This window comes from Leptosomus discolor, chromosome 6 (genome assembly GCF_034619465.1).
Source record: "Leptosomus discolor isolate bLepDis1 chromosome 6, bLepDis1.hap2, whole genome shotgun sequence".
NCBI lineage: Eukaryota > Metazoa > Chordata > Aves > Leptosomiformes > Leptosomidae > Leptosomus > Leptosomus discolor.
In genome coordinates, this window is record NC_141396.1 from 37883252 (window position 1) to 37907604 (window position 24353).

Consider the following 24353-nt stretch of genomic DNA (forward strand, 5'->3'; position numbering starts at 1 on the left):
TGTCCCATCCCCCTCCAGCCTGGCCCTTTAAGTAACTTGAGCCTCTAGGCTGTAAATCCCAGTCTCTAACTAAAAGGATGGAAAAGCAGATTTCCCCCTTCCCCCTCCTGGGTCTTTTCTTTTAAAAGCAACCATTTCTCCCCCTTTCCCTTCTGGTGAGAAGAGATGGTCCCTCCCATATCAAGGCAAATTGGCAATTTCTCCACCCCAGGACGCTTCTGGCAGCTCTTTTTTGCAGCTTTCCTCCCCTTCCGCTGGTGTTTAGCAAACCTCAGCTGATTTCCAAACCCTCCGTGGCTGCTGGGGGTTGGTGCAAAAGTTTAATTATTTGCTTTTCCTTGGGTGCGTAAGGCGGGGACAGGGAGAAAGTCAGGCCTCGTCGCCTGACACTACAAATCTTGCCCACTTTTGTTCTATAACCCCTCTCCCACCCCCCTTCCTTCCCAGTCTCCTGCCCAGCTCCCAGAGCCCACCATGAATCCACAGACGGTTTTGGGATACATTTGCCTGCTTTGCTTTTCCTTCGTGAGCACAGCAAAAGGTAAGAATCTTTGGGCTGCTTCGGGTCCAGGGACACAATCGGGTCCGGGTGCCCCGAGAGGCAGGATGCTCATCCTGCTGCACAAAAGGCCTCCTGGGGCTCGCCATAATGCAACATCTCCCCAGTCTCCAGCCTGGGAAGGAAGAGTTATTGCCACAACTGCAAATGGTCTGAGCATCTCACAAGGTGGGGAAATATTTTAGGACTGTGGAAGTCCTCCCTGGGGGGTGAGGAAAACCAGAGAGCTGGAGTTTCTTAAACTGCACACGGTGCAGAAATATAGAAACTCTTTAGCGTGACTCACAGAGAAAAGCCCCAGGGAGCAAGCTGAATTTCCATCGATTCATCTATCATTATAACAAAAGTAGCAAAACTATAAAACATTTCAGAAGCCCAGCAAGTGCATCAGATTTGCGGGAGAATTTCAAGTGATTTTAGAAAATAGATTAGACTGGTTATATCATGGCAAAGGCAACTCTCCCCCCTGCAATTACATTTGTATATGAACAGGAGAATGGACTCCAAATAATTCTAGATAAATAAAATTAAAGCAAGGGGTTTTGATCTAAAGCTGCCCCATCAACTTCAGTTTGCCCCATCACTAAGTCAGTGATTTAAGTGATTTAATTAATTGGCAGTTCTGATGGGAAGCATGCGATATAAAGCATATGGCCTCTTTTCTTCCCTAAATAAAAATGCTAGCATTGTCCCACTTAATGCACACTTCAAGACATGCCTTCTGTCCATGGGCATGCTCAGGAAACTGCTTCAGGATTAAAGTGTGTTTCTCTGCAGTTTTGAAAATCCCTGAAGTCCCCAAGGAAGGCCCCCACTGGCCACCATTTCTAAGGACTGGAAATGCAAGCAGGAATCAGCTGTCACTCCAAGAACACCCAAATATCCAAACCCGCAGGCATAAATTATTTCCCATGAAAACCTTCCTATGTTCTCCCCCAAGCATGTCAGCTGTACCTACTGCTTGGTGTAAAAATGACACTTCCAGGAGGCAAAGTGATGCAGGTCACATGCACCCCTGTGAGTCCATGTCCCCTCTAGGATGGAAGGTGCTGGCTGCAGGAAGCAGAGGGACTGAGGACTGAGACCACGTACCCTCAACATTTGCATCTTTCCTTAGGGAATTTGCAGCCTCTTTCTTTCCAGCCTGGGACCCTGTATCAGTACCACTATTCCCTGGATGTCCAGCTGGACCACACATCCATGTCATCCCCGCGGGGAGCCTGGCTACAGGCTGAGGCATTGGTCCAGCTGCACCAGCTCTGGAGGGACCAAGGTGGGGAAGAGCTGCTCCAGGTGCAGGTACGTGAGGCAGTAAATCCATTGCAGCCAGGTACTCCTCCTGGGAGCAGTGATGCTGTCTTTCCTTACCCCCTTCCCTTTCTAGCCCAAGCCATCTGAAAAACGACCACTGTGACCAAGAAGCCGTTGCCTGCAGGTAAAATGCGCAGCAGCCTTAGAGCAAACATGTTTGGTCACTGCTTTCTGCTGTCTTCTGCTGCCATAGATCCACAACCTGAAAGCCCAACAAGAGCCAGAAGAGGAGAGGCACCAGGACAGCATTGGAGGTCCCCCTGCAGAGATTGCACTGAGCCAGGAGGCACAGGCAGAGCTCCAGCAGCCAGTGTTCGTCTCCTGGAGCAGCGGGAAGGTCAGCTGGACACCTTGTGGGATTGCTCATGCCCTCTGCAGAGCACTCCTGCCCGCATCACAAATTGTCTCGGCTACGAAGCCCATACAAACTCCTGCTGCACCTCTGATTTCACATCAGAACACAAGGAACCAGACGGAGTGGCAAATGTAGGAATATACAGTCTCCTGCAGGGTCTAGTATGACCCTAGATGGAGCCCCATCCTCCAAAGAGGCTGCAGGCTTGACTAGAGCTGCAGCATCTCATGTTAAAAGAGCTTCAGTCCTAACCATGGGATATAAGCTCCTTTCTGACTTTCTCCTCTAAGACTTTGGAAAACTGGGGCAGGGGGAAAAAGGGAAATTTTGTGGGCATGCATCTGCAAAGCTTGTGTTATTGAGGGACACGGTCCTCCTTGTGAAAAATCCTCAGGTATCTGCAGGGTATTGCTTAGGTTGCAGGGAGGTGCCTTTCAGCAGGGAAGGCAGAGAGAGCTCACAAGGCCCCCAGAGCCATCCCCACAGCCAGACACCACCTCTTGCCCTCCCAGGTCAAAGCCTTCTACGGGGACAAAGCAGAAAGCGTCCTGATCTCGAACCTGAAGCGAGGCATCATCAGTCTGCTCCAGCTCCAACCCCATGCTGGCACCACAGTGGAGGTAGGTGCAGAGCTGGGGCCAGATCCTGCCCAAAAGCCAGGGACTATGCCCCGGCACGAGAGCACAGCCAGCCCAGGTGCTCCAGCAGAGGAGGCAAAATTCAGGATAAACATCTTGGGCTTCACTACTTCAGCTACCCCTGGGCTGTGACTATTGGAAAGACAGAAGACTTAAAATAAAATAATCTGTAGATGATTTTTCAGGAACAGGGATGCTTACAAAGTCATCATCTTTGCCTGGACAGTAGAAATAGTGGTGAAAAAGCTCTACAAGAATTTCTGCCAAGTGGGATTTGCTTTGCCCAGCCCAGCCAGCAGCCTGCAAATGGCAGGGAAATTCCTCCCTCCGGAGTCAACTGATGCTACAGTGACCTGCGAACAACATGAAATAACCTCAAAACCCAAAATGCAGGCACAGAGATGCTGCTGCTGGTGTTAGCCTGAATTTGCTAAAGCAAATTTCCTGCCCAGATGGACTTGGAGCTATCCAACACCCCTAAATATGGCCCATTTTCGACCTTTTTTATGATTTTTCTGTTTATTAATTTGTCCTTTGTGTCTGTCCTCTACACAGATCATTTTATTCAGGATCAATCAAAGACAATCACCCTTACCCATGGTTACCTACGTTTGTGTTTCAGGAGGACACCTCTGGGAGCTGCCAAGTCACGTATGCCGTGTCCAACCATTCCATCACAAAGACAAAAGATCTCCTCAGCTGCACAAAGCCAAAGTCTGGATTCACCTCTGCAAACAAAGCAAGTCCATTCCTTTTGCAGTGGTGGGCCAACTTACATCAACTATATCAGGGCTGTCCCTAAAATCTTCCTGCGGGTGGGCTGTGAGTCCCACTCTTAGCTGGCTTCAGCCTTCTGCACCAGCCTGGGATGGGGCTCTAGCTCTTAGACCCATACCCAAAGTGGGATACACCAACATACCTCAGGAGGATCATATGGTTTCGAGGTGGGTAGGAGCAGAAAATATGTCCTGGGTCATCCCATGCCCATCCTTGTTATCAATTCTGACCTGTCAGCTAATCCTGCTTGGTAAGGTGGCAATACAGAAATGTTTTCTGGACCTCAGAGTCATTTGATTGGAGATTAGATTGACATGGGACAGGACCAAAGACTGCTGCTTGTTTCATTTAAAGCAGTAGCCCATGTTCAGCCCTGACATAAATAGATGAAACTCTGTGGGTCTTAATGCAATTATACCTGCCATTATTAAAATCAATGGGTATTTTAAAACATACAAAAATTCTACTGAACTCAAGATAAAAATGCACATCACTGCAGACAGCCCATGGGCTTTGGCAGGGGTCTCGACACCTGGCAGTCAAACTCTGAGTGTTCACGTAATAAAAGCTTTCTGGAGTACGAATCATGGCAAACTTACCCAAGAAAATAACAAACCCTGCATAGCACATTTTTGGTGATAAGGTTTTCCCACAAGCCTACCATCTGGATTGAGGCAGCTCTCTGGATCTCACCTGTATCCGTAGCTTGGACAGCAAAATAACAATGCTGCCCAACTCTGTAGAAGGCAAAGCCTATGGATGAAAACCTCTCTGTTACAGTAGTGATATTATTATTGCTAATGCCATTTGCTGTCAAAAACCACCACTTGCAGATAGTTCAGCTCTTCCCCTTCCCCAAGACCTGCCATGTGCAAGCCCAGCTGCTCCAATAACATCTGCTGGTGCGACCAGCACTCCCCTCACTAAGGCTGGCAGACAAGGGAGAGATGAAGTGCAGCAAGTGCGTCATTTCTTTCGGAAGGAAAAAGTCCAGAGAGCTTCCCCAAGGTCACCAAGCAGCACAGCGAGGAAGCCAAGCATTTTTTGGCACGAGCTCAGTGGAAATTGCTGTTGCTTAGCTTTCTTTTTCACTTGGACAATGTCCTTGCTGATGCTCGTCAGGATGATGCAGTTTTGGCATTGAGGGCCATACCTCTTCCCACACATGCGCAACTGCATTGGGGCAGCTATGGAGCTAGCGCTGTCCAATGGACCTGAAGGAAGGCCAGTGCTTTGGGAGGCATTTATTTCCAGCTTCCAGTCTCCAGGCATCACCCACGCTAGGCAGAAGCACCTCCTGCTCCCTCTGCTGCCCTTTTCTTCTGTGGCTGAGCCAGGGTGACACCACCTTGTAATGAAAGAGAAAGTCCGCATGGCGTCATCAGTCTGTCTCCCAACATCAGCTACGGACAAGAACATCCCCTTGCCGTGGTCCTCATCTGGTGCTGCCTTCTCCCACATCTGGGAAGAGGTTGGGCTCTTCCGGATTTTTCTTTCCTATGTTTTGCAAGTGAAGCAGGTGACTTTGTGGACTAGAAAGATCTTTTGCTGTTAACAGAAAGGAGGGAAATCTGCTGGGGAGAGGGGAAGAGAGAAAAGGTTGCATTATTTCTCCTTGATTTTCCTTTTTCAAGATTTTTGGAGTCAAGTGGCAGCCCACCAGCAAAAGCCGGTACATGGTAAAAGACAACCTCCTCCAGTCAGTGCTGGCAGAGGAAAGCCACATGGTGACTGCAGCCCTGAGGTCCACCACCGGCATGAAAATCAGTTCAAGGTGAGTGATGTTCCCATACCACTGCCCGAATTGGGTAGCCTGGCATGGGATGAAGGTGCATCTGTTGGAGTTAAAGTGTTTGCTGCTCTCCTGCCATCCTGGTTGGCATAGCCTGGTGCAGGCAGCAAGGAGGACAGGGTGCAGCAGCTGGGCACAGCCGAAGGGAACACCAGGCACCTTTTAACAGCTTCCTCCCACATCTCATCCTTCTCCAAACCTGCACGAGCCCAAACAGCCTCTGAGACAGGGAGTGTGTAAATGACAAAGCACTTCCTGATGGCTTCTTCTCCCTCCACAGGCAGCAGCTCCAACTACTGTCTCCTCCAATGCCCGGTCCAGCAGAGGCAGATGGACGAAGCCTCGAGGACACACTGGCTGGCATGGAGGGATGGCACCAGCCCCTGGGCATGGCCAGCCTGCCCTTCAAGAGAGTCTGCACCCACTGCCCATCGGTCAGTGATGCTACCCACCACCAAAACTCACTGCATGCTCTCCCCCAAGCTGGGCACCTGAGTGGGCAGGAGAAGGCTGCAGGATTTGGGGTTAAACTGTGGTGACGTGTTTTGAGAGGCTGGTTACTGCTGTCAAGGCAGGATGTGGCCCCAGGAGTGCTGTAGAGCAGCAGCCTGACCTGTTACCTCTCCTAAATAGTGCCTAATGTTGCTACCCGTGGTGGAAGGACTTCTCTGTCCCCCCAGACATAGCTGTGTCTCTGTGATGAAAAAAGTAACATGGTGCACAGCTGGCACATCCAATTGGGTTAAACTCATCACACGTCTGAGCTCAGGAAACATTTCTGCCACAGGTCAGGCTAGCAAGGATAAAGGAGGGGTTAATTCTGCCTCCTCAAGTCCTCCAGGCTTTTCACCTATGAAACCTGGAATTGCAATGACTTTCATGCACTGGCAGTGCTCGTGGTTTCTCCTGCTCTTTTCCTGGCACATACTGTAAATTGAGGCATTTGGGCTTCAGCACAAATGCTCAGTGGTGGGGTGTAGGAGGCTGCAGCAGATGACTGCAGGTAATTGCATGACCCCCATGGGCCCCTCCCAATACTAAATATTTCCTGAGTATAAACATTATCCCATGATTCAGGATGGGGGGGTAAAAGAGGCTAAATTCCACCTAACAAACCTGATCTTTGCAGCTGAAAGCCTACCTGAAGGCTTTTGACAGCCAGAGAGTCAAAATGGGTGCCTCAAAGGCAGCGACTACGTGGCGGTTCCAGAAGTTCATCCAGATGCTGCGCAGTGCCAAGAAGAGAGATGTTCTGCAGCTGCTGAGGAGAGTCCCTGAGGAGATGCTGTGAGACTCCCAGGAGCTATCTTGCCAAAATTGGCTTTCTCTGCATGTAGAGCTTGGGCATGTAGGGTCATTCCTGGCCCTGGCAACTGCAGTCATTTGGTGCTCGTCTATACACCATACCTGGTCCAGGCAGTTGTCCTGACTGTTTTTTTCTTAATGCCCATTGCGTACAAACACTGCATGGGTTTGGTGGGGGTTTTTTTGGCTGGCTTTGGAGCAGAACAAATGCTCCAGCAAGGCTTTCTGCAAATATTCTATGAAATATCATTGGAGGTCTGTTATTTACAGACCATCCACCCACAGCTGTAGCATCCATCCCTTGTCAGTGTGGGTGCTGGGGCTGGGCTCCTCTCTGCAGTGAAATACCTAGACATGGGTGAGTTCAGACCAAGAGCCAACCTTCTAGGTTTTTTTAACCCACGAACTGAAGCTTCCATGAATTTTAAAGCAAGAGGAAAGCACAGAGAAGAGAAAAGGGGATGAGGAGCTGTACCTTGTTTCTTCTTCAGCTCTATTGGTGGGTCGTGGCACTGATGACCTCCCTCTTCTTGCTCCAGCCCCTTCGTTGTGGAGGCGGCAGTGGCTGCACGGTCAGTGGCAACCTTGGCGGCCCTCTCAGACTTTCTGGATTTCAGCAGGGAGCCCAAGTCCCTGCTGGAGAAGTTTCTCTATGCAGCAGCTTTCTCTCCCCGGCCTTCAGGAGAGCTTCTCCGCCTGGTGTTAGTAAGTATGTACATTTCTCACCCTCCCTAAGTGTGGCATGGAACCTCACCCCATTTCAGTCAGGAGGGAACAGAAAGCATATTTTCCTGAAAAAGGAAAATATGTTTCTGTAGAAATGTATCTTCCTGCTTATGAAAGTATTTTATGTGCTTTTAATGGGACACTAGTGATGTGAGTAGATGCTCCTCAGAGGAAAAGCATTCAGCAGAAAGTGCTTTATGTCAGTGCATTAAAGATAATAAAAGCTTAATTAAAAGCCACTATGAAAAATCAGCATTTTATCCCATTAAACCATACATTGCCTACTTCAAGGCAGGTAAGAGCTAGTTTTTCCTTATATTTTTGGTAAACACTTAGATAACAGGTAAAACATACTTGTTTTCTGTCTCCTTCCCCATTTTTTTTTCCCTGTTTCCTAATACTCCTCCCCTGGTGCCCAGGACAAGCTGGATAGGAAGCAGCTGGCCCCCGAGGTCCATGAGACAGCAATAATTGCTGTGGGCTCTCTGGTCGGCAAGCTGTGCCAGCAGAAGCTGTGTGGGCTGCAGGTGGGTACACTGCAAACCTCCATGCTTGGCTTTTTCCGGACCCCTCCCCTCCTCCAGGAGTGCCCAAAATGTCACCTATCCCCCCTTATTCTCCCTCTCCTCTGCCCTCCCGCAAACACCAAGCAGGAGGTGGAGCGTGGGCTGGAAACCATCCTCGCAGGGCTAAGAAGCACCAAGAAGGAGTCCGAGGTGGTCATTTACCTGTTGGCCCTGGGGAACACCATGCTCCCTGAAACCATCACCACCCTATTGGACTACGCCGAGGAGGGTCCCACTGCCATTGCCACCGCGGCCATCTCTGCCCTGCGGCAGTTCCCCACTCGCCACATCTCTGGCAAGGTATGAAACAAAGCTGCCAAGGCTTGGTGCTCCTCTTCCCATTCAAAGGCAAGCCATTGGAGTACAAATGGAGTTATATTTGCACATCACCACCCTAACAGCACCGTTTTAATTGCACTCTCACATCAGGTGAAACGAGCAATGAGGAGGATTTTCCATGAGAAAAGGAAGAGCTACGAAAAAACCTGTCGCCTGTCTGCTGCAGAAATCCTCCTAGATAATGAGCCCTTGCCCATGGATGTCATCAACATCCTGCTGGCCACCAATGAGCTGGAGGTGGAGACAGCAACGTTTCTGCTGCTGAAGGTCCAGAACAGCCTGCGTGCCGACCACCACCCAGCAAGGTGGGTCTGGAGAAGAAGGCTGCATATTTTCCCCCTAGCTCTACATCAATTTTTTCTCCCCTTCCGTGCTCCAGCTGTGGCTTTTGACCCAGTGTGCCTTTAAAGCATGCTAGCATGACTTCTCGGAGAAGGCATTGGGGCTGCCTAGAAATTTCCAGCTGCAGGAGGAAGAAAACAGCAGGACTGCTAATGCAGATGACACTCAGCCAGCCAAAACCTGGCATCCCTCCTCATCCTGCCCCGTGGCAGCAGGACCCAGGGTTGTGGCTTCAGCAGAGTCCTTGGAGGCCAAAGCTCTGGCTTGCAGGGCAGCGCACAATTTGTAACTGCATTAATCTTCCTATCTGCACAAAACAAACAGAGCACTAATATTTTTTCAGAGCTAAGCAAAAGCTGCACGAAAATATCTGATTGGTTTATCCTAATACATGGGAGGAGAGGAAAATTCCAGGGTGGCTCACATCTGCTCATTTCCTATTTTTGCTCACACTTCTCTGGGCAACTAGCAAGCAAGAGAAATACTTTGGAAATTTTATTTCCTTCTTTGTACAGCCTTCTGTAATGACCACTGACATTTTCCCTCCCTTCCTTCCTGGTGCTGACATACCCTCTCCTTCTTGCTTCCAGGAAGATAATGAAAGACGTCATGAGAGACCCACGGATAAATAATTACAACTTCTTCTCAAAAGCTGGCATCTCCTCTTCTTTCTCAGGACCTCTGACAGGTGACACCACGGAGGACACTCATCCCATCGTCCCCTCAAACAGCTAAAGGAGGGGCTGCTGGGCAAAAGCAGTTTTCAGAAGAGGTCTTGCCTTTATAGAAAGGCCCCAAAATCTCAGTGTGAGGTTTGTGAGCATGTCCTCCAGCATCACCTGAAGCTGGCAGGTTGCCATCACCTGAGATATATATATAGAGAGATACATATATATATATACACACACACATGTTCCTCCAACACCCCTACAACAGGAGGGCTGGACTGTGCCACATACTTTTCCCAAATCCTACTATGAAAGAGGAAGTTCAGCTGGAGATGAAACCAATGGTAGATTGTAGGTGGCAGTTTCTGTGCTTCACTTTCCCTGACAAGATATTTAGCTCAGTTCCTTAGGTATTTTTAATAAGGTCTTCAAAGAGGAGAATCCTTCTACTGAGATAAAAATCATCATACTTCAGAGAGACTGCAACAATTGACATTTGCTAGGTATCTGCTTAAATCTTCACCTCTCAGCTCTCATTTCTGTCCTTCTTCAAAATAGGTCAGTCTAGCCTTGTAGAATGGAGGCAAAATAGCCTACACCTGGAAGAAAAACATTCCAATACTAAATCCTTTGATTTTTGCAAGGATAGAAGGAAATGATGCAGAGAAGCTTTCCCCTCTGAATCATTTAGCTTTATCAGATATTTAATGGCTAACATATGAGTCCGGTGCAGGTCAGCCACCCTGGCCATAGACGGGACAGCTCTATAGGACTAGCCATACAATCTGTTGAGGAAGCTTAGAAATAACTAAGGAGCTCTCAGGATCCTGCTTTTAGACGTACCCAGTGACATCCCAATTTCTGCGATCAATCTGGACAAGCTCTTTTAAGAAACTGCCCTGTCCTGCTGAGCACTGACTTAGTGGCACCAGGTGCAAGGTGTGTGCTTGTCAGGATCCCAGCCTTGCACATCCTACCTATGGGCCCTTTATTTTCTTGTCAGCCTTCATCCCCTGCTGCTGCTCTCAGAGCATTTATGGTTCACCACCATTCAGTGACTCATTCACAAAAAGAGATGTGCCAGGCACTGCCCAGGGATGCTTACGGGTGTGTCTCTGCCTTTCAGTCACCCAGGACCTGCTTTCCACCTTCGGACTGGACCTGCTGTTTTTGGAGGGTGGATTCCTGAGGAAGAGCATCTCTGACTTCTCGCTGCTCAGCCACAGCCAGCAGCTTCGTGCAGCTCAGGTGTGCTGCCAGGAGAGAGGCTGGGGGGCATGTACATAGGGGGGAGTGGCAGCACTAACTCGGTGGTGCCCCATCTGTGTCCCTTCTTAACCTCCTTATGGTGTTTGAGCTCACCACTGCACTTAGTGTGCCCCGTATCAGAAACAGATAAATGCATACACCCCATCACCAATGTGAAGCCAGACAGACCTGCTCTGGAGAAGGGAGGAGCCCCCTGCTCCCCCAAAAAAACAGGGGATGCGACACTGTGGCTACAACAGTGCTCAGGGATAGCTTGCATGCCCCATCCAGCCCTCCCCATCACTGTCCTCCTGCTTCAAAGGGTGCCTACCCAAGGGTTGGACAAGTATAGCAACTCAAACAGCATTGTGAGGCACAAAACAGACCCTCCAGCTTTGCTCCATGCAGCTTGCACATCTCCACTTCTGCATTTTAGGTCACTATTGAAGCACAAGGGTTGGAGTCGATGCTGGGAGAAAACGTCTTGGAAGGGGAAGAGGAGCCAGAGCTCACGGCCAGAATGTCTGCCATCTTCTTCGACGTTCAGTTGCGGCCAATTGTCTTCTTCCAGGGATATACAGACTTAATGGCCAAGGTCCTGTTAAGCAGCAGAGAACCCACAAGTGTGGTCAAAGGGAACCTCCTGCTGATGGACCATCACCAGGTACCGGATGGGGGGTGGGGGGCAACCTGCCTCCATGCCAAATCCTAATGAATCCCATAGCATGGGCCAGTGGATTTTAAGTACGTTACTCACTGTGGATACAGATCTAAGAGTGAGGTAGCACTGCCAGATATCTCTTGGGCTTGGTAAAACAGCAGGATGGCTGGCTCTGCTATGGGATACACGTGGCTCGAGTTCCTCTTGTGCAAGCCCAGGGTTGGGACAGGCAGTCCCAGCAGCCACACAACACTGCTGGTATCAGCTGCTTGGCTAAGAGAGGTGACCAGTCACAGCAAGGTCTGCCTTCTCCATCTTCCAGGTCATTCCTCTGCAGTCTGGCCTCCAAGTGGCTGTCAAACTCCAGGGTGGGCTGGGGCTTGACATTTCAGCCGACACGGACGTGAGCATTTGGGAGCAGGAACTGAAAACCAGCATCAATGCAAGGTCAGTGGGTGGGAAACCGCTTGGCTCTGGGGATGCAGGGTGCCCAGGGGGCTCAGCACCCAACACAAGGGATGCTCCACCTCAGGCTGGCTTTCCACAGCCCCCTGCTCTTCTCCTGATGGGTCCAGCCCTTCCTGTTGGACACACAGTAGGGCTCTGGTGGGTGTTTGTTACACACTCCTTTTCCATGGCTAGACCTAAAATTAAGATGCTTATGGAGTTGTTTGGTGCCAGTGCACAGTGCCCAGCGCAGGGCCATTGCTTGGTGACCAGACCCGTGTGCTTCCCTCTCACAGGGGAAGCTTCGCCATTGATTTCCAGGCAGAACTAGATGCCCCTTTCCTCCAAGCCACCCTGAGAAGCCAGACAGAGTTGGAGACCTCAATCCACTTTGACACCACGCTGAGGTTTTCCAGCAGCCCAGTGCTCATGTGCCTGCAGCTGACAGAGGAGGAGGTCCCATACAGGTAGTCTCTGAATACAGCCAGATGCTGTAGAAACATCATGACATGCTTGAGATAAAGGAAGACTTCTTGGGGAGAGGAGGGAATTAATGGTTATACACTTATTGAGCAGGGTGGGTCAAAACCAGCAGGGATGGAGGAAGGACACCACAATTGCACAATGACATGGGTGGAAGCACCATGCCTAGACCATCGGGAGAGGGTGAATATGCTGGTCTGGGAGGAGGATGAGGTCCACTACCACCACCACAGCCTCCTGACCATCTTGCTGTTGCCTTGTCACACAGAGAAATCTTCACAGTTTCCAAGTCTGCTGGGAGCTGGAGCAGCACCGCTCGAAAAGGCAGGCAAGGCACTGTGCCTGGGCGGGAGCTTGCCTTGCACCGGACCAACTCCAAGGTCTGCAACCTCCTGCTGATGGCAGAAGAAGAATAGGGGAATCTGAGAACTCTGAGACTGGATAACTGCCCCCTCTCCTGCCACACACCCCAGTTCTCTGTGAACCTGACATGAGCTGTCAAGGGCTCTGCCTAACTCCTCCACAACCATCGTTTAATAAGAAAAATGCTGCAATAAGGGCATGAGAAAAGACCACAAGAGGAACTGCTGCAGGACAGCCTGAGGCAGCCCTTGGTTGTGGCTGGAGGAGGCAAACATGCCCTCCCCACCCCATAGGCTGAGATTTCCCCTGCCTGAACTCTTCCTCTTCATGGGAAAGGGCTTGCTGGAAGCCAAACGTGTCCTTGTGAAAAACAGCCACCTTTTGCAAATGAATGAGTTTCTCAGAGCCCAAGAAACCCTTCTGCAAGTGCATACCCAAAAATGCTGTGTTTTCTTGCCGTTTATAAAAGCGGTCAGGAGGGAGCACATCTGCAGGTAGCAGGAAGGAGGTTCCCCATGGAGGGGGTGAACATCCCTCCTTTAACACACAGTTTTGTGGCTGCCAAATTGTCCAGAAACATGGAAAAAAGTATTTCTGGAGAAGGCATGAGGGTTTGAATTTTTTTTTTTTTTTAACACAACCACAGACACATTCACCCCAGAATAATCCTCAAAGAGAAAGGCAGAGAAGCTAGGCAGAATGTTTCATAACCTATTGCAAATTATTGCATGTTCTTTCCATATTATTTCAAGGTGTTTGCATTTCTTTGCATACAAAAGCAACTCAGCTCCCTCACAGCTTGGTGCCATCCTCTTACTCCTGGTGGAACTCGCACTCTGTTGTCAGGGATGTGGTCAGTGCCACATCAGACAGTGAGGGTGAGGCCAGTGGGGACACAGCTTGTATTTCTGTGGGGGTCAGATTCACAGGGAAAAAAAAAGGGTCAAGGCAGAGGAAGGAGTCCCACAGAGCTTTCCCAAAAATTGGGAAATGAAGGCAAAGTTAAAACAGAGCAGGAGAAAGTGTAGCATATTGCAAGAGACCCTTCTAAAAGGTATGGACCAGCAATCTCAATCCTCATCTAGAAACAGGGCAAGTTGTCTTGAAGATGGAGCTCAAAAATGTGGAAAAAATGCTGGCAACCCATCGGCTGCTGGGGGAGGCTGGAAGGAGATAGGGGAACTCAAGCTGAAGGGACTGGCTGAAGAAAAAGGTGAAGAGACATTGGAGTCTTCAAGGCATTAAAGCATCTCATCGCAACTCTGCATAACCCCTCATGATGCTGATCCACAGCAACTGCTTCCTGCTCTAGTGAGCTCCTGCTTCTATTCTACACTTGAATTTTTCCACTTTTTCCCCTCTAAGACAGACAGGGCTGCAAAAATCATCCAAGGTCATAAAAAATACCTTGTAATTAAAAATCACAGGAGAATATGCATTTTAGTGTTTGCAAAGGGTGGATTAAAAAGGTGTTTTGAGATTACCAGGACTCTCAGCATGGGGCAAAGACACTGCATGTAGAGAAATTGCTACTCTAACAGCAGTGGCACACAGGGCTGGATCTGAAGTCAGCAATGCTCAGCTGGGGAACCAGACAATTTCAAACCATGAGCACAAGCTGCCAAGGTGTTTGGAAAGTTTTCCATCCTTGGGATGTTATTTTTTTAATGAGTTATTGCTGGTTCAGTCCATCCTACAGGGCAAATACAGATGCTGGTTGCCATGGAGGGCAAGAGATCATATTTGACTGATGTGGTCCTTTCTAGAGAATCTATCACAGAGAGCTTGAACAAACATTACGAAGCTGTTACTTCACATAAACATCCTTCGGGGTGGACATTATACAACCCAAACTGGTAAAGTTAAGTAGCAGGGTCCCACCTCCATCCCATCCCCTCTGTCCTCTTGATAGAAGCCAGCGCATACTAGATATGCCTTTTGCTGATGCATGCAGATTCAAAACCCATCTATTGAGAGGTGGATTCTGCCTAGAGCCTCTCGTCTTCCTTTTTGGTCCAAAGTTTACATATTAATGGAGAAGCCTCTGGCCTCTCTTATCGCCTGAACAGCAGTTCCCCTTCTCTTTTAATCGAGGCAGCAGATGGAGATAAGATTGCCTCAACCCTACATAAGGGAAGGCAGCGTTCCAGCAACAAGGCGATACAGCAGCTTCCCTTTTCTGCTGATATTTGGGCTCCTTTGGTGACCATTTGTGAAAATTACAATTAGCTTCAAGTAAATATTGCTCTTCTGTTTTGCATTCTCCTCTCAAGTTGGATTGTTATCGGCCACAACCACCGAACACCTCTCCAGCACTGCAGCGAGGCTCGCAAGGAAAAAGCAGTATTTCTTCATTCCTTCCTGATAAGAATGTGCCTTTGAAATATTTTTAGACCCTTTTTTGTATTCTAGAACATGCTTTTTAGGAAAAAAAAAAGAGGGACACTGAGCTTTTTTTTATTATTATGAGCCTGACAACGTAGCACTGAGTCTCCTGGTTTGGGGGGAGGAAACTTGTCTGGTTTTCCATCTGGAGATGCTAATTACAATGTACAAATAAATGCAACGTACTTTTATATTTTTTCTGACTCTCAACTTTTCTGGACACACAGTTGCAAAGCAGAGAGTGGCAGAGAGCAGCTCCCATAGCACAGGCACTTCCAGCAAGAACAGCATGGCCAAAGCTCCTCAGGGACCTGCTTTCTAGGTCTGTATTTAGGTTGCCCTAGGGACACGTAGCCAAGTACCCCACCAGGGCAGCAAGAGAGGACGCAAGTTCTCTTTCTGCTCCTAGAAACCTCCAGAGTACCATTAGGGATGACTGCAGCCCTGCCAGAGAGTTCCCCTGGGGCCAAAGATGCTGCCTTATCCTCTCCTGCCAACTTCTGCAGAGGTATTGGAGGCCATCCAAGACTTTGCTTAAAATCAGGGCTTCCCCTGCATCAAGGCTCTGCTGATTACAGAGCAGTCTCACTCAGAGCAGGCCTCAAGGACACAGAGAGTAATTGCCCTGGGACTTGCCCTCGGGTCTGAACAGGAAGATCCCTGCATGACCGTGGGAGGAAGGAGCCCATATCACTCTTGTTGCATTGCTCGGCTTTCTGCCAAGCTACTGATAGCAGCTTTGAGTCTCATTTGCTCCCCATCTTCACCCTTTCACCAGGAGCATTCCATTATTCCCCACTCCTCTTGTCTCATGGTCAGGATTTGGGCTGACTCAGACTATGTTTTACAGGCTGATGAGATGCTATAACCTCTGCTGGCATACACCACCCCTGTGAGCACCTACGGACCTGCAAAAGCCTTAATCCCCATCAAAACCATGCTGCTCTACCAGGTGTTTGGGGAGGACTATTCGGACCTGAAACCTCTCAGCCTCAACATTTGCTGCTCAGTCAAAGCCAGGAGGCACCCACCTGTCATTTAGGACCTTTTCCATTGCTCTCTTTCCCCCTTCTCCTTCTCTAAAGGAGATTTAGAGAGGCAGATTTGTCATTCAGCTGAGGTTTACTTTACACAGCCTAAACCAGAAAATGCAAATTGATAAAATCCCCAGCTATAGCTGGGGATTTTATCAATTTGCATTGCTGCTGGAAGTTTTGCTCTCCTGCTGAGCCAGTGAACTCTAAAGTTCCCCAGGTCCCTTCTGGAGATTTTTTTTTTCCCAGTTCTGCTTGGATGTTCAAACAGCAAAAGCCAGTGAAGGGACATAAGCATTTCTGTAAAATTACCTATTTCTTTGGCAATGGCTTCAAACGCTCCTAGAAGGAACCTTTCAGCCTCAGACCCCCAGAGCTGACTGTATTGCACCCATGGAGCTGGAACGCAGCACTGCGTGGGACACAAAGCCACCTCAGTCACAGGGGGCAGAAAGGGTCTTGGCCACAAAGAGGAGAAACAAATAAGGGCATCCTCCTTCAAAGGTGCATTATTCCTACTACTTAACTTCATTACAGACTATTCAACAAGAACAACGAGGGAAGAATTAGCTCCTGAAATTCTGCCTTTATCTCCGAAAGCGCTGGTTACAGGCTTTGCATTTCACATTTGGCAGCGGTTTGCTCAGGAGCTGTAGGATGTTCCCTCAGCCACCTTCCCTCCCAGGAGGTCCTACACTGAGCTGTGCAATTAGAAATGATGGGTCCCCAAAGGGTCCTTGCATCCAGGAGCAGGGGACAGTGATAATCGGGGAGGGTTGAAGTACCAGATCTTATTTCTAGCCAAGGTCCTACGTGCCAGCAACCACTCAGATCCCAGGGGTTTTGCAGGGGGTTAGAGGCAAAGCAGCCCAGACCCAGCACCTGGGAGCAGAGCTCCCACCTACCTCTCCAAAAGTGGCTTTGCCTGTGGAGCTGCAGGCCAGCAGTGACCTCCAGTGGCTGCAGCCAAGCCTGGTGGAGACACCAGGCCAAAAACGCTCCACTGCAGCCACGGAGGAGCTGGGTGCACAGCACCCTGCACCCAGGGCTGGGCCACAACCAGCACCCAAGGTCGTAGGGCCTTTGCATCAGCAGGCGATGGACCAAGGCTGACTCATAGCAGCCTCTCACCACTCTGAGCTGGGGTCTATGTGGCAATGCCACTCTCTCCTGGCCTCCAGGCTTGCAATCACAGGCAATTTTTGATATTTTTTTTCTTCTCCTGTAAGTCACTATATACCCAGGACATCTCGTACAGCCCACAGGAGAGGGTATGAACATGGCTCACCAAAAGTGGCGATAAAACATTATCTGCCTGTCTATTACAGCTTTCTGCAGAGACAAAACTAACATGAGAAAGTGTGCGCAAAAGTGAGGGGAACGTGTGTGAGAGGATAGACCTTTGGCAGCAATCAGCTTTTCCTGGGAGCTAGCAGAGGTGCAGGTTTAAAGCGCTGGGGCAGATCTCTTATCAGCCACTGCTCTCTCCTTCCTAGGCAGCTTGCAAAAAAGGTATTGTATTTTCTAACTGCTGGGCCCCAACAACTCCCCGGACGCTATGAAAAATCCAGAAGTGGTTTGTAACTCACCAAAGGAGCATTGAACAGAGAGAGCTGGAGTTGGGCTACAGTGCACATCCCAAGCCCCCGCTGCAACGCTTGCAGTTGCTTTGGGCCGTGCACATCGCACATACATGTCTGTAAGCATGGGATATGCACACAGGCACCTTTATGGGTGCCACTGCGTGTGAAATCACCTTGGAGCAGACTGCAAAAGCAGAGCATTCAAACAGCAGCAGCTGGCAGGGGATTGCTGTTATAACCTGCCCGGCAATCAGGAATGGAGGGAGAAAACTGTGAAGCTGCAACAGGACACAGCTGTACAAGTCACAGCGGCTGTGCCATGAGGTTATCCCTGCAGGAAAAGCTGGAGGGGAAAAACTCAGGGCTGGGGCTGATGAGTCAGGCAGGGAGGTTGGGAACTGCCTGAGCCCAGCCAACGAGTCCCCAGGGATGGGGTAAAACCCTCCAGCACAGCAGGGCCACAAAACCCATAGGAAAAAAGCTGAAGCTTTCCTAGAAAACCATTCCATCCACTCCATTCCTGCCAATAGTGGGAGTGTTGAAGGGATGTGATGTTTGCTATAGGAAAAAAGATATTAGCAGCACAGAAGGTGTTTGGAGAGACAACTGGAGCCCCCAGCTCCCGTATGGGACAAGGCTGTGAAGGGTGACATGGGGACAAGCCCCTGCTCTGCCCATCTCCCTGCATGGGCAGGTGCTACTGCCTTTCTCAGCCACCAGCACGCCCGGCAGTCTGCAAGGTTCAACCCACCAGTGAGTGGCTGCTCCTGGGAGCGAGCACTCACCCAAAGGGACCCAGTACTGTGAGTCAGAAAGAGCAAATAATTACATTTAACTCCCTCAGCTTTGGGTGAAAACAGCCATTTCCTACCACTGCTTTTCCTCCTTACTCAATTACCCTCCGCTGCAGTTATTCTGCCATGCCCAAAATTCATCCAGAGGCATCCCTCTTGCTACTCCACTCCTAATAATACACTTATTAAATCAACATGCAATGCTGTATAAATTCACCAGACTGTCCCCGTCACCACTGCAACAGCCCCAGTGCTGCCGGGGGACAAGGGTCCTCAGGCAGCTACCTGCACGGCTTGCACCGCAGCTGCAGAAGGACTATTCCCACCCCAGCAGGAAACCCACTGGTCACAGTCACACTAGGTTGCAAGCCTTGAAGTCTCTTCTATCCCTTTCAAAGCCAAAAAGCCCTCCTGGCCTACTTGCCCAAATATTTTGGCTGTTGCCATCTGAAGGTAAAGCGAGCTGTAGTAATGCTAAGTGAAAAAAAAGCATCCAACCCCTTAGGTACATACAGGTAGAAGAGCCTTTCCATCATAAGAATTAAGCAGGGGTTTCAAAGCACTTGAAAAAGCAGGTATTACAAAGGGCCAGATGACTACAGTGTGGCTGTATTTTAAGGAGTGATCTAGTGGGTTTTGTGTTTAACTTTTTAAGAGGGGCCATTAAAAACACAAGGGGAAGGACTGAATAACTTCATGCCAAAAGATGTAGTGGTCCCACCATGACCGTGAGCAACAGAGGTCTGCAGGGGCCAATTAGGAGGGAGTAAAGTAGCAAAGAGGCAAATAAGGAGTTACCTGAGGAGTTACAACAGCAGTAATTACCACCACAACTTCTATGAAGTTTCTGTGGGAAGAAGCACCATTTTCCACAAGCATGGCTTTGATGTCAGCTTCCACACTCCCTGAAAGCAAAACGACATTGCTCTTATCTCCCATCCCATCCTTCCCTTCATGCAAGTGCCACCGGTTGCCTTTGCCATTTTGGGTTTGCCACCACAGTCCTTGATTAAGTGGCACTCGGGGCCACTAAAGTGTCCCATCTCAGCTGTGTCCCAGGGACATATTCATTCACACCCACCTGCCCAGGGCAGGAGGAAAGGCCGGGACTGCTCATTCAGAGGGAAGCGTGGCCTTTCCCTCCAGCCCCTCCTCTCACTTGCCTTGTCCTTGAGTACTCCTTATTCCCAGCTGCTATCTGGCAGTGTGGTCCTATCATCAGGTGCCGTCCTTCAAGCTGGCTATAAAGGCGTGCCAGGATGCAGCATGCTCCCGGAGGCAGTCCTGCTCCTGCACCATGCTGCAGGCCACCGTCAAGCTGTGCTGTGGCATCGCCCACGACCACCTCCGACGCCTGCCCGGTAAGCACTGATCGCCTCCCCTCTGACCTTGGAAAAAAGGGGGTCCTAAAGAAGATGTAAAGTCTGCACTTGATGGGCATCCCCTTGGGAGGTGCTCCCTTGGAAATGGCACATCTATGCACCTATTTCCCTCTAGCATTTTATCGTGCATAGGGTAGCCTTGGTCTTGGCTTCAATTTCCAGTAGAGACATGGGACACCATGGCATCTTCCTCACACCCTCCATGCTCACCAAAGCTCATGCATCTCTCCCATAGGCTTGAAGATAACAGCCATTGAAGCAATACAGAAGGACGTGAGAGGGCTGGTGGTAAGAGGATCGCCTCACTTGCCTTCCAAAATTTGTTATATTCAGAGGCTGATGGGGAAGGAGACAGGTAAGCTCAGCCCGGGCATTTGGGTACCACATTTCCTAGTCCTGCTCACAGTCCCCTTGCAACACATGCTGGAGGGATGCGTGTTAAAATGCACCCTGCTCCATATGATTTCACCCATATTTTGGGGGACAGAGTTAACTGCCTTCTCACTGCTGGGCTGGTCTTCAGCTCTGTAGTAGCTTAAAAGCATTCCCCGTACTGATGGCAAACTGGGTTAGTGGGGAGACCCTGAGATTCTGGGAAGGCAAATTGCATTGGCTTACCGTACAGGCAGCCAAAGATTTTCGTGGAGGTTGCAGGCACTTATCAGTGTTTTGTTGCACATCTGCTGTGTCTCTAGTTCCACCATTTACATAAAGACTTGAAAATTGACAAATTCATCTGTTTTTTTGAAGCGTGGCTTGGTCCAAAGGCTGCCTATGCAATGTTAACAATATCCAAGCAACGTGCAATTTGTACCACAGTATTACTGGGAATTGACTTGGAAAGCAATTTCAAAAAGCTTTCCAAGCAGTCAGCACAGACACAGCAAATGAACGCCAGCGATGCTCTTGAGAGCAAGGTTTTCTGCACCAAACCATTCTTCAGCCCAAGAGGGCACAAGTTATGTGGTAAGAGCCGAGACTTTGGGTCAGCAAAACCCTCTGCTGCAGCTCCTTTTGCGCTTCTGTACCCACAGTCGCATTCACAGGGGCAAAGCTCAGGGGGGGAGATTTTCACATTGCTCTGCCTTGCTCCTGCAGCCACGTGCCCAGAGCCTGCCGGACACATCAGCCCCAGCCAGTTTTCCAGCATGGACCTCTCCTACATCACCCAGGGAGAAAGGGCCCTGCAGCAAGCGCTGAGCATCCTGCAGCAGCACACCAGCTGGCAGGCAGAAACGATGCTGGTAAAGCCCAGCCGCCTCTTGCCTTTGCTGCTTCATGCCAGAAAAGCTTTCAGGAAGAGAAATGAGTCTGGGGAGGGGCAATTTGCTTCTCTCATTCCTCCTGCTTGAAGGGAAACCATGGGCGCAGGAGACATGCTATGCAAAAGCACACACAGGAAGGAGGGTTTCCAAGCCAGCCTTCGTTAGGCATGTTCGCAAGAAAAGCTGCAAAGTAAACAGCAGGAAAAAACTTGGAAGGGGAAACTCAGATAATTGTGTTCCTGGGGAAAGCCAGGAGCGTTTCTGCAGAAAAACCCAGCAGATTGTGACTTTGTTGTTATTTACAGTGTTTGTTCATTAAACTGTTTGCCAAATTGTTTAATTTAGCTAGAAAAGAGCTTAAAAAAAAAAAAAAAGGCAATCAGATCGGTAGGATTTAGATATAATACCAAGCAGTGATTAAGAAGAGGACTGGGATGATTTATTAGCAAGGCATTTCAGCACGTAGCTGATGCCTCTCAGGGCGTTTGGGGTTGATGCAGGCTCTCTGCTCTCCCAGGATGCCGGGCCCACTGTGTCCAGTGCCACCCTCCCTGGGCTGGGTAAGGTGTTTCGGGCAGAGGTGGTCCTGGCTGTGCCGGTAGCACGGCTGCACCAGGAGCTGTTTGAGAGGATTGAGCAAATGCCCCAGTGGAACCCGACCCTCAGCCGAGTGAAGGTAAGGTGGGGATGGATGCACCACAGGCGGTGAGGTCCGAGGCTTTGCATCACCAGGGTTGCTGTCATCCAAAGAATCATATTTATTGAGGTTTTTAAGCTTGCTGAAGGATTAAAGCTATTTCCGTGCTCCTGCAAGAGCAGGCTATCACCCCAGGGAGAGAAGATGTGCTTTACTGGCATGGCATTGAGAAATGTGTCATTTCCAAGCTCTCTTTTCTGCATGGTGCCTGTCACAGAGGTTTTTACGCGCTGGGGGACTCTGATGTTGCTCAGACTTTAATGGCAGGGGAGAAGCTGTTCCGGGGAATCAGGCAGCTCAAAAAAAGAGGCAAAACCAAATATATCACACTGCAGGTGCACCCCCAGGAAGCTTACGCATTGTGGGCTTCTTTTGAGTATTTGCCTTGTTTCTCAGCTCCCAAATCACAGTGTATCCCTAAGCAGGCTGCCAGCCTCAGAAAGCCTCCCCTAGCTCACCCGGGCTGGCTCAGATGCCACCCAGCCTCTGCTTATTTATTGCTACCACTTTCCTGTCACTTCAGAAAAAGAAATAGCATAGAAAGAGTCCTGTCCCAGATAAAAAAAGGCTGCAAAAATTTCCCCCTTAATAGACTGCAGGGGACTGGGATTTAATTATCAGCAGGTGTCAGCCCCAAGCTCCCACCTTGCTGCTGCTTTTGCCTATGCTGCCACCCCACGCTGCTATCCTCAAGGTGGCTTAACATAAGGAGGTGGTGGGGGTGTCCCTGGAGAGGCAGCCACAAAGAGCCTAATCCCCAGGGCGCTCCTTTCTTTGGTAGGTACTGCAACGCGTCGGGACGGACACACTGGTGACGCACGAAGTCACCGCTCCCAGCCCAGGCAACCTGGTGGGCCAGCGCGACTTCGTCAGCGTGCGGCACCGTGGGAGGAGGGAGACAGCTGTCTACCTAGTGGGCACCGCCACCCACATCGAGCCGTTGCCTTTGCAGGAAGGGTGCATCAGGTATAGCCCCCCCCCAATGACCATCACAAGGTACCACTGCTGCAGCCATGAACATTTGCACCAGGCGTGGCAAGGAAGGCATGCCAAGAGCTACCTCCCTGTTGTGTTTGCTCTGGGATCTCCTTACCCCATTTTTTCCCCCCACCCCAGGGCAAACCCTAACTGCCCGCTCTCTTGCCCACCACAGGGCTGAGTCCCAGCTGAGCTGCATCATCCTGCAGCCACTGGCAGGGGACCCTGACTGCACCCACTTCACCTGGCTCCTCAGCATGGACCTGAAGGCAAGTGCCACCGTGTTACTTGGGGTGGGACAGCAAGAGGTACGCATCCTTGTGTGTGAATGCACCCTCCTCCCCAGGATGGGTGCCCCAACTCTCTTTGACCCAGAGGAACCAAATTCGGGGTGTTTTCTCTCCCAAAGGGCTGGATCCCCATGTCTGTCATTAACCGCGTCCTGCCGCAGTCCCAAGCAGACTTCATCAAGCACCTCCGCCGGCACCTCTCTGCCACCGCGCGCCCCTGAGCTGCAGGAGGATGGGCTCTGCCCAAGCATGAGGGACACAGCCCAAGCTGGAGACCCACTCCTGCCCCTGCTCATTGCTTCTGCAGCGGAGGAGCTGCGGCTGCCAGCAATGGAGCGAGATGGTGCACCCACCAAGCAACTCCAAGTGTGCACATCACCTTCCACCCAGCACTGCTGCTTCTGCTTCCGGGATAGAGCAGAGCGTCTGCAAGCTGGGGTGACCAAGGCAGCACCAAGCCTTGAATTAGGGGTTGCCTAAAAACCCTTGCCCAAACCTTGCCCATGAGCAGCAACAGTAGCTTGTGTACAGCATCATTCCTCCCCACGATGCATGGGGGAAAGGGGTGGCCACCAAAACACACTCCAACGTTAGGCATCGCTGCCCACACTGCAGTTTGTTCTGTGGCTTCAGCCCTGCCCCAGTTTCATCGCTCTTTATTTGTTACCCGACCGTGGCATCAGTTGTCAGTGCAATCTCAGGGGCTCTTTTTGGCGTGAATCAGTAACACATCATTTTTGCAACGGCTAACCTACATATTTATGCGTGTGTATATATAGAAAGGTTCTTCTCCTGCTATGCCAACAGTAGCGGACACAGCTGGAGCAGGCATCTGGCACTAAAGCCATCTCCTGGGGGGGTCAGAAACGTGCTTTTCACTATCAGTTCAGTACCGCAACGCAAGAGGAGGTAGCCAGGCAGGCAAGAAAGCAGTTACCAGAGACAGACAGGGACAGAGCCAGACTCTGTCTGTATTGTAATTTATAGATCTGTGGATTTTGCTGGGTCTTCATCTTATTTAAGAGGAGAAAAAAAATCATCTCAAAAGAGGTATGTGAAACCGGCTGGGGTGAAATAAAATAAACAGCTGGCAGCTCGCTGTCTGAAACCCATTTCAACAACCCCACACTGGTCACACTCAAATTTGCCCCCCTCACGCACCCACCCCCCAAATAAATCAACAGAAAGAGATTTTGATGGGGATTTTTTTTTTACATTGTTAAAGATCAAAAAAAAAAAAAAAAAAAAAAGAGAACCCAACAAAATCAATAAATATTAAAAGTTAAAAAGCTCTGAATCTCGTATGTACAAAACTTTATACATCACTGTAACATTGGACAAGGTTACATCAAAGGAATGACTTGG

The 24353-nt window shown here is 49.9% G+C and overlaps 2 protein-coding genes across 2 annotated transcripts; both read left to right on the top strand.

Moving 5' to 3' along the window:
• The first annotated feature begins 438 nt into the window (after window positions 1–438).
• Window positions 439–12633, top strand: LOC104342714 (microsomal triglyceride transfer protein). The gene is made up of 18 exons (XM_009946397.2): window positions 439–541; window positions 1677–1858; window positions 2064–2207; window positions 2738–2845; window positions 3486–3602; window positions 5275–5414; window positions 5713–5866; window positions 6562–6719; window positions 7277–7442; window positions 7883–7990; window positions 8117–8329; window positions 8459–8673; window positions 9301–9398; window positions 10505–10626; window positions 11063–11290; window positions 11610–11734; window positions 12031–12201; window positions 12486–12633. Exons 1-18 carry the CDS (start codon window positions 475–477, stop codon window positions 12631–12633), a joined length of 2664 nt encoding a protein of 887 aa, XP_009944699.2. The 5' UTR covers window positions 439–474.
• Window positions 12634–19098: 6465 nt separating this feature from the next.
• On the top strand, window positions 19099–23209 carry LOC104342713 (steroidogenic acute regulatory protein, mitochondrial). The gene is made up of 9 exons (XM_086467309.1): window positions 19099–19104; window positions 19599–19737; window positions 19994–20113; window positions 20578–20724; window positions 20857–21002; window positions 21541–21699; window positions 22502–22686; window positions 22874–23006; window positions 23108–23209. Exons 1-9 carry the CDS (start codon window positions 19099–19101, stop codon window positions 23207–23209), a joined length of 1137 nt encoding a protein of 378 aa, XP_086323435.1.
• Window positions 23210–24353: the final 1144 nt, after the last annotated feature.